The sequence below is a fragment of the Podarcis bocagei genome, assembly GCF_964188305.1.
Source record: "Podarcis bocagei genome assembly, chromosome: 14".
Lineage (NCBI taxonomy): Eukaryota > Metazoa > Chordata > Lepidosauria > Squamata > Lacertidae > Podarcis > Podarcis bocagei.
In genome coordinates this window covers 53,372,648-53,387,095 of record NC_138139.1, presented here as the reverse complement: position 1 = coordinate 53,387,095, position 14,448 = coordinate 53,372,648, and the positions used below count along the sequence as shown (strand labels likewise).

Genomic DNA, 14,448 nt, shown 5'->3' with positions numbered 1-14,448 from the left:
AGCCAGAAGTACTGTTCTTGGGGGACAGAGGGCGGGTGGGTGTGGGGGACTCCCTGGTCCTGAATGGGGTAACTGTGCCCTGGAAGGACCAGGTGCACAGCCTGGGAGTCATTCTGGACTCACAGCTCTCCATGGAGGTGCAGGTCAATTCTGTGTCCAAGGCAGCTGTTTATGCAAGCTATTGTGAATCCCTACCTTTTGTCCCAACATACCTATCAAGTTATACATAAGTAAACATCTCCATGAAATAATTAACCATTTTGGTCAAAAAATGCACACCAGCTCCATTGATCTCCAGTTCTGATAATATAAAGACTACCATGCTGCCTGCTTCACAATGGCACCATTAATGCATTCTGATTTTTGTTAGATGCATAAATGAATGGCTACTGGCTTTTATATTTTTCAAACAGAAAACAAGCATATACCGTTGTAGTCTCTGTTGCAGTCTGCGATCTTTTTGAACCGGGCACAACCTAACCTGTGTGACGCCTTCCTCTGTTCCATTTTACAACAATCACAAGCTACAGACTTCAATTTTCATCCTGTCTTGCAACAGCCCTTTTTCTCCCACTCCTGAAAAAGTATTGATTTGCATAACATACTGCCTTATGAAGAGATTTAATTAACACAAAAACTTGAACACTTATTTGTGACCTTTTAACACAGGTGGCTCTGTGGGTTAAACCACAGAGCCTAGGACTTGCTGATCAGAAGGTTGGCGGTTCGAATCCCTGCAACGGGGTGAGCTCCCATTGCTCGGTCCCTGCTCCTGCCAACCTAGCAGTTCGAAAGCACGTCAAAGTGCAAGTAGATAAATAGGAGGGAAGGTAAAGGTGTTTCCGTGCGCTGCTCTGGTTCGCCAGAAGCGGCTTAGTCATGCTGGCCACATGACCCGGAAGCTGTACGCCGGCTCCCTCGGCCAATAAAGTGAGATGAGCACCGCAACCCCAGAGTCGCTCACGACTGGACCTAATAGTCAGGGGTCCCTTTACCATTACCTTTAACAAAATATTTACCGTACTGTTACTTTTGAATTCAAAATAAACATATATACCTAGATCCATTAATCCTTTAAATGACAGTAGTGAATCCTAAACAATAAGTTCTCATTTTCAACTTCTCTCCTTTTTTGCATTTTGATTAAGATTTCCCCAAGAGGCAGATTTCAACATGTTTGGTTCAAAGCTTTGGTACCTGGTAAGTTTTTCCATAAAGGCAAACTTAAACCTGCCTTTGGGGTCTTCAGTCTTCTTATGGAGGAGCTATAATGGCAGAATAGTCTTAGAAAAGTTTTCCTCTAGTGACCTAATGCTATACCATACACTAGCATCTTGTCAAGAGATAGAACCGATCTTTTGCTTTCTATAGCTGAACTTGTGATATCTGTATGAAACAAATATCTACCGTATTATGTTATGTAATGTCATGTTTTAAGCTAAAAGCAGTGCTTGAACTAATGGGGATGGGGAGGTAGGTTAAATCCACATGTCCAACCTCCTGAATCCCATCAAATAAATGGTATCTGCCTTGTTGCCTCTTGAATATGGTAGCTGAGGGGGGCCAGGTGTCCCCCCCCCAAAAAAATCTGGGCACTGGTTATTCTACTGAGACTTTCCACAGAGGCCCTTCTCACTGTCTCTTCAGGAATTTGTAAGTGGCAGACAACATGCAAAAGGGCCTTTTCTGTAATGGCCCCCACCACCTATGTATGGCTCCTTCATTGCTTGCATTTAGACAGCTAGTTAAACTTTTCTTTTAAATCAGGCTTCTGTGCCCTCCTAGATGTTTTGACTACTATACGTTTTATTACTGTTATCACATTATTGCTTGTTTCACTGTAACTTTTTCTATTGTAGTGTGTGAAATGACCTTCATTTTGAATGCCCTTCAGTTTCACTTATCTTGAAAATACATTTTCAGGAAGAGGAAAACACAAAGGGTTGCTGCTTAATTCTCTTGATAGTTCTTTGTGTGTGGTTTTAGGGAGGGGTCAGCTGTCTTGGTCAGCTTCTAATGTCAGTGTTGAATCAGAATCCCATTCCATATATCCTTGCATGCTGCAGCAGGCTACATACAACTTTGTAAGAAAATCACCACCCATTTGCTTGTGAAACAAAAGATTGGTGTTAAGCAAGAAAACCAAGAGGTAGGGTAAGTTCAGAAGGGAAAGGCAAGTTCAAAATTTTGAGAGAAGCATTACTCAATGGATAACTGAAATCACACTCACTAATAGGAAAGGGCTGTTGCATATTATTATTATTATTATTTCATTTACTGTATTTACTATATAGTAAATCTATATATTACATGTGGAAATTAAGACTTCTGATAATGGAGAGCCAAAATATTAGTTTCCAATGGTGATAACTATTTATTGTTTCTGACAAAACTTTTCCTCCCACTGATTTCAAAGAGCCTTTCTGATGTCAAGTAATGAGAAATTAACATAGATAATAAATTAACATAGATTAACTTCACTTGTCATTGCACAGAACATGGGTTATCAGATTCAGATTATGATAGATGAAGACCCAAAGAACCACAGGGCTAGTTTCCACACCCAGGAGATGAGTTTTTAAAAACAGCAGGTGCCATGTAGCAATTGCACAGCAAACTGCTTTTGAAACAGAGAGATGTTTCAAAAGTAGTTTGTAACATGACATGGGTTTCTGATGCTCAAAGAAAGGAAAAACATTCAAAAGTCCCTCTGAGTATATACATGCACTGAAAGATCTTAGCCTCTTTCTGTAGACCAGCAGCATACTCATATGTACAAGTATCTATTGTATCATGTAACAATATATATAAACCATCTTTCACTGCAAACCATAAAATACTAATAAACATTAGTATAAACGATTACAGTAAAAGTAACAAAGGAATAGACAAAGACCTCAACCAGTTAAAAGCAACACCTAAATAAGTTTCAAAGCCAGGGACACAACAACACAAAAGCCTGTCTCTTGTCATGGCATAGCAGGCCACACCCACCAGTGGGACAAAAACCAATGCGTCCTCTGCCAATCTCAGGATCTAGTCTGGTCTCGTTAATATTTATTTATTAAGTATACTTTTGCCCTTCACCTGAATATCCGAAAGCCCAGCACCGCACACACAATCTATCTATCTTGTGAACAATAATTCACCTAAAACCACAGTACCTTATTCACAATATAATCTCAATAAAAATGATATGGCAACAGGAACAACATAAAACACAGTCACGGTCATGGTTATACTTCACTATATCCAAAGGTCTAGGTAAAGGGAAAGGCACTCCAACAAGTACCTGGGTTCCAGGTAATTTGGGGTTTTGTAAGACAGCCCTAATGCCTTAAACTTGTCCTAGTAACAAATACAGGCAGCCAGTGCAGTTCCCACAGAATGGATGTTATATAAGCTCATGCTTAAGCACCTGAACAGCATTCCGCACCAGCTGCAGTTTCTGTACCATCTTCAAAGATAGCCCTATGTAGAGTGTATCGCAGTCATTGAGATATGAGGTTACCAGAGTGTGTAATACTGTGGCAAGTTTGGTCTAGGAATGGCAGTAGCCAAAGAACAGCTGGCTGAGGGAAGCAGGCCAAGAGAAAAATATATAACCACCTTAAATGTATATAATTATCCACTTACTTTCAATTATTGACCTTAGAACCAATATTACAGCATGCCGTTATATTATTTCCACTACTAACAATAATCATATTTTATAGCAAGATTTTACATTTTGTTTCACTTATTTTTATCTGATGCAAAGGGATAGTCACAAAATGATCCTGACCAACTAATCAATCAATTTGAAGCATCAATAGAAACTCCAGACATCTCATTTTCAAGATAAGCTTTGATCAAAGTATATCTTTTCTACAATACGCATTTCTAATAAAAAAATGTTTTAAATGATGAGATACAAATAAATGCAGAGGACAGCGAAATTTCATCCCTTACAATTTAAACCTCAAGTTAAGTTCATCACACTAAAAAAGAAAGCACTCCTCTATAAATCAATATAATTTTCAAAGGGTTGCAGAAGTCATCCTTCATAACAAGGCCACAGATACTTTCTTCTTATTTCCTGCAGTGAAGTGTTCATACTTCAGTGAGTCATTTGAACATCAGTCACAATGTAGCACACAATTGAATCTCCACTCCGTAGAGCTTTTAGGTCAGTTTTGTTCTACTAGCAATCATACACACACTTCTATAACTGGGGTTTACTTCTGAGCAATGATGCTATTAATTGCATTACGCCAAAGTGTTCATAGAAGACATAGGAAACAGCTTATACCAAGTTGGACTTACTAGCTTGTCTACACTGACTGGCAGTGGCTCCCCAGGGTTTTAGACACACTTCCCTGAGAGAACCAGTAAGTCTCATAGAGCTCAGTGGGACTTCTAAGAAGACATGCATAAGTCATGAATAGCAGCCTTAACTTTCTTCACAATGAGTAATTTATTTTTCCAGTCCATAACGTTCCTAATTGAACACTGTAAATGACAGTGAAATAGTAAATACACTTCTCGTAAAACTACAGAAGACCTCAAAAGTTAGATGTGAATGTCTTCTGTAAGATCAATAATGCCTTTGGCTCTTAGGCATGGTCAAGCATTTAAGTTGAATGGGCCTTACTTCTAATTAAGTGCTCACAGGCATGCAGTCTTAATATTTGCACTAAATGCAGTCACAAACCTTTCATTATATTACCTGACATACAAATATACATACTTTCCGATGCAAGATGAAGGTTACTTTCACCATTCATCCACAGAAAACAATATTTCTTAAAAAGGTCACTTTAATTGATTGAGGCATATGCATGTAAAACTGGCTTCACTGCAGACTTCAGGAAATCCAATTTAAATAGCTGTTCAAATATTTGTCTTGAAAAAGGTCAAAATTATATTTAGCCAAAAAGAAAAAGTATACAATATAGGGGGAGGAAACGTGTAGTTTAACTTGCTAAAAGATTACAAGAGGTTTGGTATAAACATAACACTATTCTGCAGAGATTTCCAGGCCCTGATTGTCAAACAGTTCAGGAAAAGGAGGGACTGAGAGCATACACAATGGGCCGGAAGAGGCAGCCTGATGCGGCTGGAGGCAATTAGTAAGGAGCGTTTTATACCAGAATTAAAACTTCATCCTGAAGTAGTAAACGCTGACAAGGCATGGCTGGAAGAACACGCTTAGTTGCGTAGCCCCTCCTCTTACCGCTCGAGCGAACGCCGAGCTGCTCCTCCCTAAGTAATTCTACAACTCCCCAGAAACTGGGAGGAGGCGAGGGAAAGATATTCTGAAAACTTCTCTGGGCTGCCTTAAAGTCAAGCTTGAGGAATACTCTCATTACCAGAGGGGGGGGGGGCGCCAAACACCATTTACTTCTCATTAATTCTCTCGGTTGCAAGGGGGCATGCAACATTGTGATCAGCCATGCAATTGCTAGCAGGAAGAAAAAAGCAACCTTCAACCTTTGCCTTGTTTCCATTCTTTGTTTCTGTAAAGGAGCTCATAGGAAAAAAATGGACCACCGCGTGTGAGGTGGGGGATATATAACCAAGAAATCGCTCTGCTTATGACAAGGCAATGCTTGGGCAGACCCAACGCCCTCTTTCCCCGGCATGAGTAACTTCCACATGCTTCTCGCTAACTCAGCCCCGCGAGAGACCAGCAGGGTGCCCAACAGACCGCTCCAGCCCAGCTTGACAAACAACCACCAACAGCACACGCGCCGAAAGTGAAAGCGGCGCTTGTTCATCAGGTCACTCTGCATAACCAACTGCAATACGCGGAGCCCACGTTGCAATATATTATGTTTTTCACTCCGTCGAAACATTTGGAATTTGCAGAGATCTGGCTATTAAAATGCACACGCGCATGCACACACACTCACACTGACAATTATTCTATCCAAAGTGCCTGGCACTGGATCTCTGAAGCCTGTTGTTCCTTTCCTCTGCTATATGACCCCATCGTTCGACTATAAAGGTCCTTGATGTGGAAATGTGGAGACACGAATCAATCGCACCGTTTGTCTGTGTTAAATCTATGTTGTTGGCAACCTGAATGAACAGCGCTCAAACATACAATGGTACTGTATTCATTTTCTCTCTCTATTTTTTTAAAACACGCCTGATTTAGCCTTAGCTGGCAGATTTATGGGCCCTCCTTTCTCTTGACAGCTTAGCTCAATGTATTTCATATATGCACACACACACATCCAAAAAGTTAACTCTTCCATTGCCTGGAAGTATTGAATTGCAGATTCCTCCCCAAACAGTTAAAGGGTGAAGATTAGCAGAGGCTCAGATAGGATTACACCAATGGTGGGGTGGAGGGAGGTGGGGAGGGAAAGGGATATCGTGGGAGAAAAGATGCCAAGACACATCCTATGGCTGTTTATGCCGAGGCAGCCCTTGTCATCCGAAACCCACTGTCGAAGGGAAAGGCTGCAACGAGAGGGTCGTGTCTCTGGTGTGAAAAACAGAAAGCCAGGGCTGTATACCTAACCTATCACTCCAGTTCCCCTGAGCAGCGGGATGCCTGGCGTCCTTTTTTGCAAGGGAGGGAGACAAGCCTATCCCAATAAGCCCAAAGCGTCTCAAAGCAAGCCTTACCTTGTGCCAGAGCTTGCAACATGTGGAGCTGAAGGAAGAGAAACGCCCACCATCCCCGGCAGAAGAAGAAACAGAAGTTTAACTTTATCATCACTCGATCTCGCCACCTATTCCTCGGCGGAGCAAGGTTCCCAGCCCCCCTTCTCCGGATCACTATTTGCTCCACACGATCCGAGGAGGGCCCGCCACCAAAGCTCACTCCATCCCCCAGAGAGGCCATGTTCTGGCGGGGGGGCCTCCCGCTGCGGCCATCCCGAAGTTTTCGGGGGACCCGAGCCCCCGCCGGGAAGGAGCCGTGGTCTCCCTGGCTCGCGCCCACTTTGCATAGAAACCCCAGGCGAAAGCATTCCCTGTGCATGACTGCCTTGCAATCGCCGCCCCAATCGATGTGTCTCGTGGAGGAACTGATTGCACCAAAACAAGCAGGCAGAAATGCAAAACACATGTTCCTCTGGACTCCTCCGATGCCTTCACCACACACACAAACAGAGAGAGAGAGTGTGTGTGTGTGTACTGTATTAAGTTTACTGGCGTCAATATCTCAACAGATCGAGGTTCTTCATCACATCCCTAGCAAAAAGCAAAAGCCATCAGAGCACGGCCGGAGGAAGAGAGCGGTCCATCTCCGCCAGGCACCGGCAGACAATCCAGAGAGCACCTTCCATAGCCACCAAGATGACGGAAACTGCCCGCCCCCCTGATGCTGAAGAAGCGTGGCTACGGTTTCTGCGCCGCCGTCCCTCTTCTTCCTCCCCTCCTCCTCCTCCTCTCCAGAGCAAAGACCCTGCAAAGGCTCCTGAAGTTCTAAATTCTCGGGCAAGTCCTTCAGTCTCGAGCGAGGCAGGGAGGAAAAGCGATCGTGGGATTCAAAGAGTCACTCCAGCCCCGCTCCAGTCAAAGGAACAAAGTGGGGAAGCCCCACGCTGACAGGTTGGGCTGGGTCCCGACGAACCTTCCCTTCTCCTCCTTGCAGAGCCACGGAGATGTTCTTACGCATCCGATTTCCTTCATCCCTCCATCCCTCTCCGGAGTTGCAATCGCGGCGTGTCCCCCCCTTTGGACAGCAGTCGCGAAGGCTCCTAAGATCCCCAGCCGAGCAGGTAAACTGAGCCCGCGCCTGGCTGCGCTGCTCTTTCCAGCTCGATTTGCAACCAGTTACACGCCAGGGGGAGGCGGGAGCGGGGGGGGAGGGTGTCTCTCTCTTGAACTCTCCAGCGAAGGTGGGGGAAATCTGATCAGGTTTCCCTCGCAGGAGACAGGAGGAGGTTGCTGGGAGAGAGGGAGAGACGGGGAGAGGAAGCAACAGCTCACCTCCAAGGAGGCTTCCTTCTCCTTCTTCTTCTTCTCCTCCTCCTCCTCCTCCCCACTTCTGGGTCAACTGCGGAGGCAGCCCAAGGCAGAAGCCCCCCCCCCCCCAGCCGAGCAGGGAAGGAGACCCACGGAAGCAGCAGCAGCAACAAGGTGAAATCCTCCGCTTGGCTGGCCACCCCCGGCGTCCCTCGTTGCACAAGCCCGGAGGGATCTTCCTCTGCTCGCTCGCTCTCTCTTACGCAGAAGCTGTAAACACAAGGAAGGGAGAGGAGAGCCGTTCAGAGAGCGAGGACGGAAGGCGACACCGCGACACCCCCAGCGCCAGCAGACCCGGGTTCAAAAGTGCTTCGAAGATGCATCCCGTTTCCAACTGGGACCATCGCCACGAGATGGACGCTTAACCCTTTCGGGACTGCCTGCAACGCTTCTTTCTTTCTGGGACTTGACGGGCGGAGGGGGGGGCACAAATGTCAGGTGGGGCACCGAAACGAGCCAGGGGGGAGATTGGTTCACATTGGTGGCTACGTCCCACTTCGGCCAAGGCAGCGATCCTAAGCACATGCTTGACTTGCATACAAGCCCCAGGAAACTGAAGGGGGCTTGCTCGCTGCTGAGCAAGCAGGCTTGCTGTAGGGTTTTTTAGTCTACACATCTCTTCTCTGTTCCCCCCCACAATGATATTGAGTGAGATCTGCTCCCAGGTCCATTGATTTCAGGGTGCGTGGTATGGGAAACACCCCCCCCCCATAACTTTTTCAGCCCCTTTTGTCTACAGTGCAGTCCTAAGCAGCTTCACTCAAAAGTAAACCCCACAGACCAGTGGCGTAGCGTGGGTTGTCAGCACTCGGGGCAAGGCAAGTAATTTGCGCCCCCTAACCCGTGGATTTGCGCCCCCTAACCAGTGGATTTGTGCCCCCTAACCAGTGGATTTGCGCCCCCTAACCCTAACCCCCAGATGTTGTGCCCAGTGCGGCCGCCCCCCCCTGCACCCCCCACGCTACGCCACTGCCACAGACTAGACCCATAAATGGGCGTCTGGATTAGACCCATAGAAACCGGACTCCAAATGGGACTCACTTTCAAGTGTAGGGTTTCAACCCCCAGTTTCTGTTTCTCTCACCCCTGCAGTCCTCACACTTAACTTTTGCGTCCATCACTCTCCACCCCTGAAATCCACCCTTAGTTATCTATTTAATAAAATTCGTATACTCTTTGGCTGTAGAAAAAACAACAACCCTCAAAGCAGTTTACAAAAAAAGATCAAACAATAAAATTATCGCTGAAATGTATCATTATTCTTCACCCCACCCACCACTCCTCTTCCCTGTAAGCTTTACCCAGCTTTCATATTGTTCTCTGTCTGGCCTGCATTTCCCTCCCACCCAGGGCCGGCCCACACATGAGGCAAGGTGAGGTGAATGCCTCAGGCGGCAGGATCCACAGGGCAGCAGATCTGGCCTACAAGGAATGCATCACACACTGCTGCTGCCAATCCATGCACTCCTCAGAGGTCAGATCCACCTCCTCCTCAGCAGCCCCATCACCACCAATGCCGCCTCTACAGCAGCCTCTTGGTGAATAGGAGGCAGTCCTGGTCTTCTCCCACCCTTGTTCCCTTCTGGCTGGGGAGGGCACCATTTTGTGGTTTGCCTCAAGTGCCATAAAGCATTGGACCAGCCCTGCTCCCACCCCTCTCTCAAATGCATTCCCTGAGACAGGGGTGGGGGGGTGGAGGTCCCCTATTGTCCTATCCTACCTCACAGGGCTCTTGTGAGGATAAGCACAAGAGGTTATCTTTACAATCAAACAGCCTGCAAATTTCACAAAGCAAATACATGCAACAAATAATAATAGTCTATGGCCTTTTAAACGAGATGGGGGGAGGGTATTGTTTTTGTTTATTCCCATGTTACGTATTTTTGCGTCTTTATATTGTAAACTGCCTTGTGATCCTTCAGGGAAGGGCGGTGTAGAAATTTTCATACCAATAATAATCTTAATAATCAGGGGTTGTTGCTTTTCCCCAGCCGGAACCTGCCGGAATTCAGTTCTGGCACCCCTCAGGTGGGCACGTTGCCATTATAAGAGAACAACGGAGGTGTTCATGGTGAGTTCTGGTACCCCTTTTTATGGAAAAATAGCACAAATGATAATAAACAAGCCTGGGAGACAAAATTGCCACCATGCCAGGCTTCCCTGGGGAGGGGAAAGGAAGGCGGGATTTTGTGCTTCTAAATGGTCCTAGTTGCCTCCTCTGAGAACCAGTCCCTGCTCCTGTGAGAGCTTTGGTCTTCTTTCTGTCAAGAAGACTGAGAGAGAACTTGTTTCTATCAAGAACTGAGAAACTGAGAAACCTGCTCCCAGAAGGGGCCTCGGAAAGCCGGCCCAGCCATGAGGCAAGCTGACACAACTGCCTCAGGCAGACAAGGCCAGAGGAATCCTACTCCATGAGGGAAGGAAAAACTTCCTTCAAATGTGTCCTGAACTGGGAAGCAGCATGTATTATTATTATAATTAATAATAATAATGGCTTAAAATATAGGAATATGTAACATGGAAATGTCTCTCTTTTCCCCCCTCCTGAGGGGAGGAAAAACTTCCTTCAAATGTGTCCTGAACTGGGAGACAGTATGTCAGTTATGACTAATAATAATAATAATAATAATGGTGGCTAATAAATATAGTATATAAAATAAAAGCCTGTTTCCCCCTCTCATGAGAGAAGCGCTTCCTTCAAATGTGTCCTAAATAGAAGCAGCATGTATGTGTCTGTTATAATTATTACAGATGCACACAACAGCAGCTAATAAATACGAATATATAAAATAGAAAAACTATCTTCCCCCTCATGAGGGGAGTAAAGCTTCCTTCAATCCTGTATTGAACTGGGAGACAGCATGTATGCGTGTCTGGTGTGATTATTATTACACACACACACATTAATAATAATGTTAATATAGAAATATTTATACTTTGCTTTTCCCCAAGGGAAGCTTCCTTTAAATGCGTCCTACATAGGGAGGCAGTGTATATATAACGAAAAGCTATTTTAAAACAAAACAAAAAACCTAAAATGAAACCATTTGTTTGGGGTGGCATTACATTCGCCGCCAACTATTTACACATCTGTTGTTCTGAATAACAATGACTAAGATAGAGAACTAGAAATCTTAATTTTAAAAATCTTAAAACGCGATGATTTGTGAGGGGTGGCTTTACATTCGCCGCATACTCTGTACATAGCTGTTGTTCTGAATAAAAATAGCAGGCACAGGGAAACCATGCGAAGGGGGTGGCTTTACATTCGCCACATACTTTATGTATACTTTTGCTGTTTCTTATTTCTCGGCCGCCTGCTCTCCACACAGGCGCTGAGAGGCGGGCAGAGGAGCTCCTCGCCTCAGCGCCCCTTCACAGAGACTGACAGAGTCTGGCGGGCGAGGGGGAGAATAAAGAGACGCCCGCTTTCCCGCCGCCAAAACCACCCGCAACGCTCCGCCCACCGCCTTCCCGCCCGGCGATTGGCCAAGGAGGCGCGTGAGGGGAGGAGCCCCGAGTGCGGAGCGTGTCCTCCGCCGCCCCGCCCCGAAGGCCGCGCGCTTTTCCCCCCTTTTCTGTTTTTGTAAACCCGTCTGCCTAACGACTGGGTGCGCGCGCGCCCTCAGGTTCCCCCGCCTCCCTGCCTGCTTCGATTGATTGGTTTGAACCCGGCGTTCTCCCCTCCTCCGCCCGCCTCGCTGGCCTGCGCCCCCTGCAGGGCATTGCAGGGAAGCGCCTCTGCAGCAGCCAGCAGCAGGAGCGAAAGGGACGGCGCCGCCGCCAGAAAGAGCGTTTGCGAGCGGGGAGACACGCCCTGGATCGGGGGCTGGGGGGGGGGGAATAGAAATACTAGCCGTTGGAGGAGGAGGAGGAGGGGGCTGCAGCGGTCCTCCAGGCTGCATGTTTCCTGCCTTTGTGTCTGGCAGATCCTTGCTGCCGCCGTTAAATGTTTGCAGCAAGCGAGAGAAGGGGAGGCGCGGGTTGCGGGCGGGGGTGGATTTAACAAAAGCCAGGAAGCCGTGCAAGGGGGGGGGGGGAGAGGAAGCTTTTGCAAATACCTCCCGACCGCCCATTCTCGTTGCTTTAAAAGGCGCTGCTGTTGTTTGCCCGAGCTTGGCTTAGTTTGTTTCGCTGAACGCGCTTTTGCTTGCACACGCCAGGGCTCTAAAAAAAAAGTACCTCGGCAAGCTACGTATTGTGGCAAACTCATTCAGCAGTGCCGATCAGGTCCCGTGTCATTCCTCTTCATTTGTGCGTGTCTCACTCCGTGTATACTGTATTATTAATGGACGGCATTAAGAGGATCGGGCCAAGTGTTTTGAGAGGCGTTTAAATCAAAGGAGTGCAGGCACGCTTTCTGCACGCAGTTGCCCGTGAAGCTTGCAGAATAGATGGTACCAGCGCTCCCTAGGGATGTCGCCTGTTTTTGCCTCGCCATCACTCCGGGCCCACTTTTTCTTTTCAATGCACCAACCTGGTGCCTCGTGCCTGCGACCATCGCCCTTTTTACAGTTTCTTACACCTACACTAAAACACACACACACACAAAAAAACACTTCCACCCTCTTATATTTGGCACTGCAATTTGTTTCATTGCATCGACTGTTATCTTTCGCCAAGAAGAGAGCCAAATATTCCAACAGGGCTCCCGCATCCTTAATCTTCATTTCATTCATTCGTTTGAAACACTTTTGAGTTGCTCTCCTACCTGCGTTTCCAAAGCAAGGTACAATGGTAATACATAATAATAACAGCACCCCTGCATGCCATTAAACTAATTCAACAATCATGAAATAATAAGAACAAATGGCAGGACATCAAAAGCTGTTAAAATCCCAAACCACCTACACAAACACTTTCATAGCTGAGTAGTCCATTAAAGGTCATGGCAAAACACAGGGAAGCTTCAGCTGGTGCCAATGTGTCAATAAGGAAGAATACAGGATTGGTTTGAGGACCTTATTTCAAAGATGAAGTGCCCAGCCCCAGAGTGGCCATTTATTTATTTAAATTAAATATCAAAACATACAAAAAGATAAAAGGAAGTAACCATTTCAGTGCAGAGTTGAAACAGACTCTAGCTAGGTACATAATATAATATATATACATAATATAGGTACATAATAAAGAAATGATGAGGGTGGGGTGTTACTTTTAATCTGCACCAAGATAGCCCTGCACAAATTATAATGAGATGCACAAATGTAGGATCCTGTGAAAAGGATCTAGGGATCATAGTAGACCACAAGCTTAACATGAGTCAACAGGATGATAAAGCAGCATAAAAGGAGAAGAAGCAGCAGCTCATGCTATTCTAGGCTGCATCCAAAGAATTATAGTGTCCAGATCAAAAGAAGTAATAGCACTGCTCTATTCTGCCTTGGTCAGACCACACCTGGAATACCGTGTACAGTTCTGGTCACCACAATTCAAAAACATGTTGACAAGCTGGAATGTGTGCTGAGGAGGGCAACCGAGATGATGGCACATGCCAGTGATCAGCAGGGTAGGAGCAAAAGAGAGCTATAGCTGCTGTAAGCTATGGGAAGGGTTGCAGCTGAGTGGTAAAGCACATGCTTTTCATGCAGAAGGTCTTGGGTTCAGTCTCCAGCATCTCCTCCAGGTAAGGCTGGAAGAGATCTGAAATATACTCGGAGTCGAGTGTGAATTTCATGCTCTCTATTCAGCTCATAGTAGCAATGAATGAAACTTTCCCCAAAACGTCTAACTATATATACATTATTTACACAATGGGCCCCACATGATTGGCTAATTCCGAGCTGCTCCTGTAGGCGAATCAGGTTGCAGATTCACTTCCTCCAGAAGCCTGATTGGCTGCTCCTGCAGGCCAATCAGTGTGGGAAAATGATTGCTTGTACATAAGAGCATGAGCAGAGTTCTTATTATTGCAGAGTGATTTTACAGCACGAGATATTGTTAAGAGCATGATGAGCGCGTGAACACCTCATGCTAGACTAATGATTGGCTCACGTAGCATAACACTCTCTTTGTCTGTGGGCAAAAGCAAGGTTACATTCCTTTGATTTGGTACCTTTGAGTACCAGGCAGAGAAAGCGCAGTGCTGGAGGAGGGAGGATGATCTGTTTTTTACTACACACAATAAACATGGCACGGCTGAAGCCAAAGCTTTTTCTTCAAGTCATCTTGGTGTGAGACTGATTTCTTACTGATTTTCTTACTGATGTCGAGCTGGATTCTCGACATTTGGTGCCCCGTGTGACTACCTTCGGACTCCACGTTGTTTCTCATCGTTCAGCGCTCACCACTCGTCTTTCATCCGCTATGGATCCCGGTGAGTGCTCCCTTGGTACCCCGTGTATGTGATTCTGGACTACGTTAAGGACTTATCAGCACTCATCTCGCCCGGCAAGGGCTGCAGACGCGTCGTTCATCCACCTAGTGGATCCCTGGTGAGTGCTCCCAACCCCCCCCCTTTTCTTTTGCCATTATGGGGCAGTC

At 46.2% G+C, this 14,448-nt stretch overlaps 1 protein-coding gene across 7 annotated transcripts in view; it reads right to left on the bottom strand.

The window, feature by feature from the left end:
- SDK1 (sidekick cell adhesion molecule 1) overlaps positions 1–11,383 on the bottom strand; it is a 598,536-nt gene extending 587,153 nt beyond the window's left edge. For 6 of the 7 annotated variants that reach the window (XM_081169333.1, XM_081169337.1, XM_081169338.1 and 3 more), the window contains exons 1-2: positions 11,245–11,383; positions 6,619–8,175 (exon numbers count right to left, since the gene is read on the bottom strand). In XM_081169333.1, coding sequence (XP_081025459.1) covers positions 6,619–7,063 — 445 coding nt within the window. In that variant the 5' untranslated portion in view covers positions 7,064–8,175; positions 11,245–11,383. The remainder of the gene's footprint in view (positions 1–6,618; positions 8,176–11,244) is intronic. The other variant, XM_081169334.1, reaches the window with a different exon arrangement.
- Positions 11,384–14,448: the final 3,065 nt, after the last annotated feature.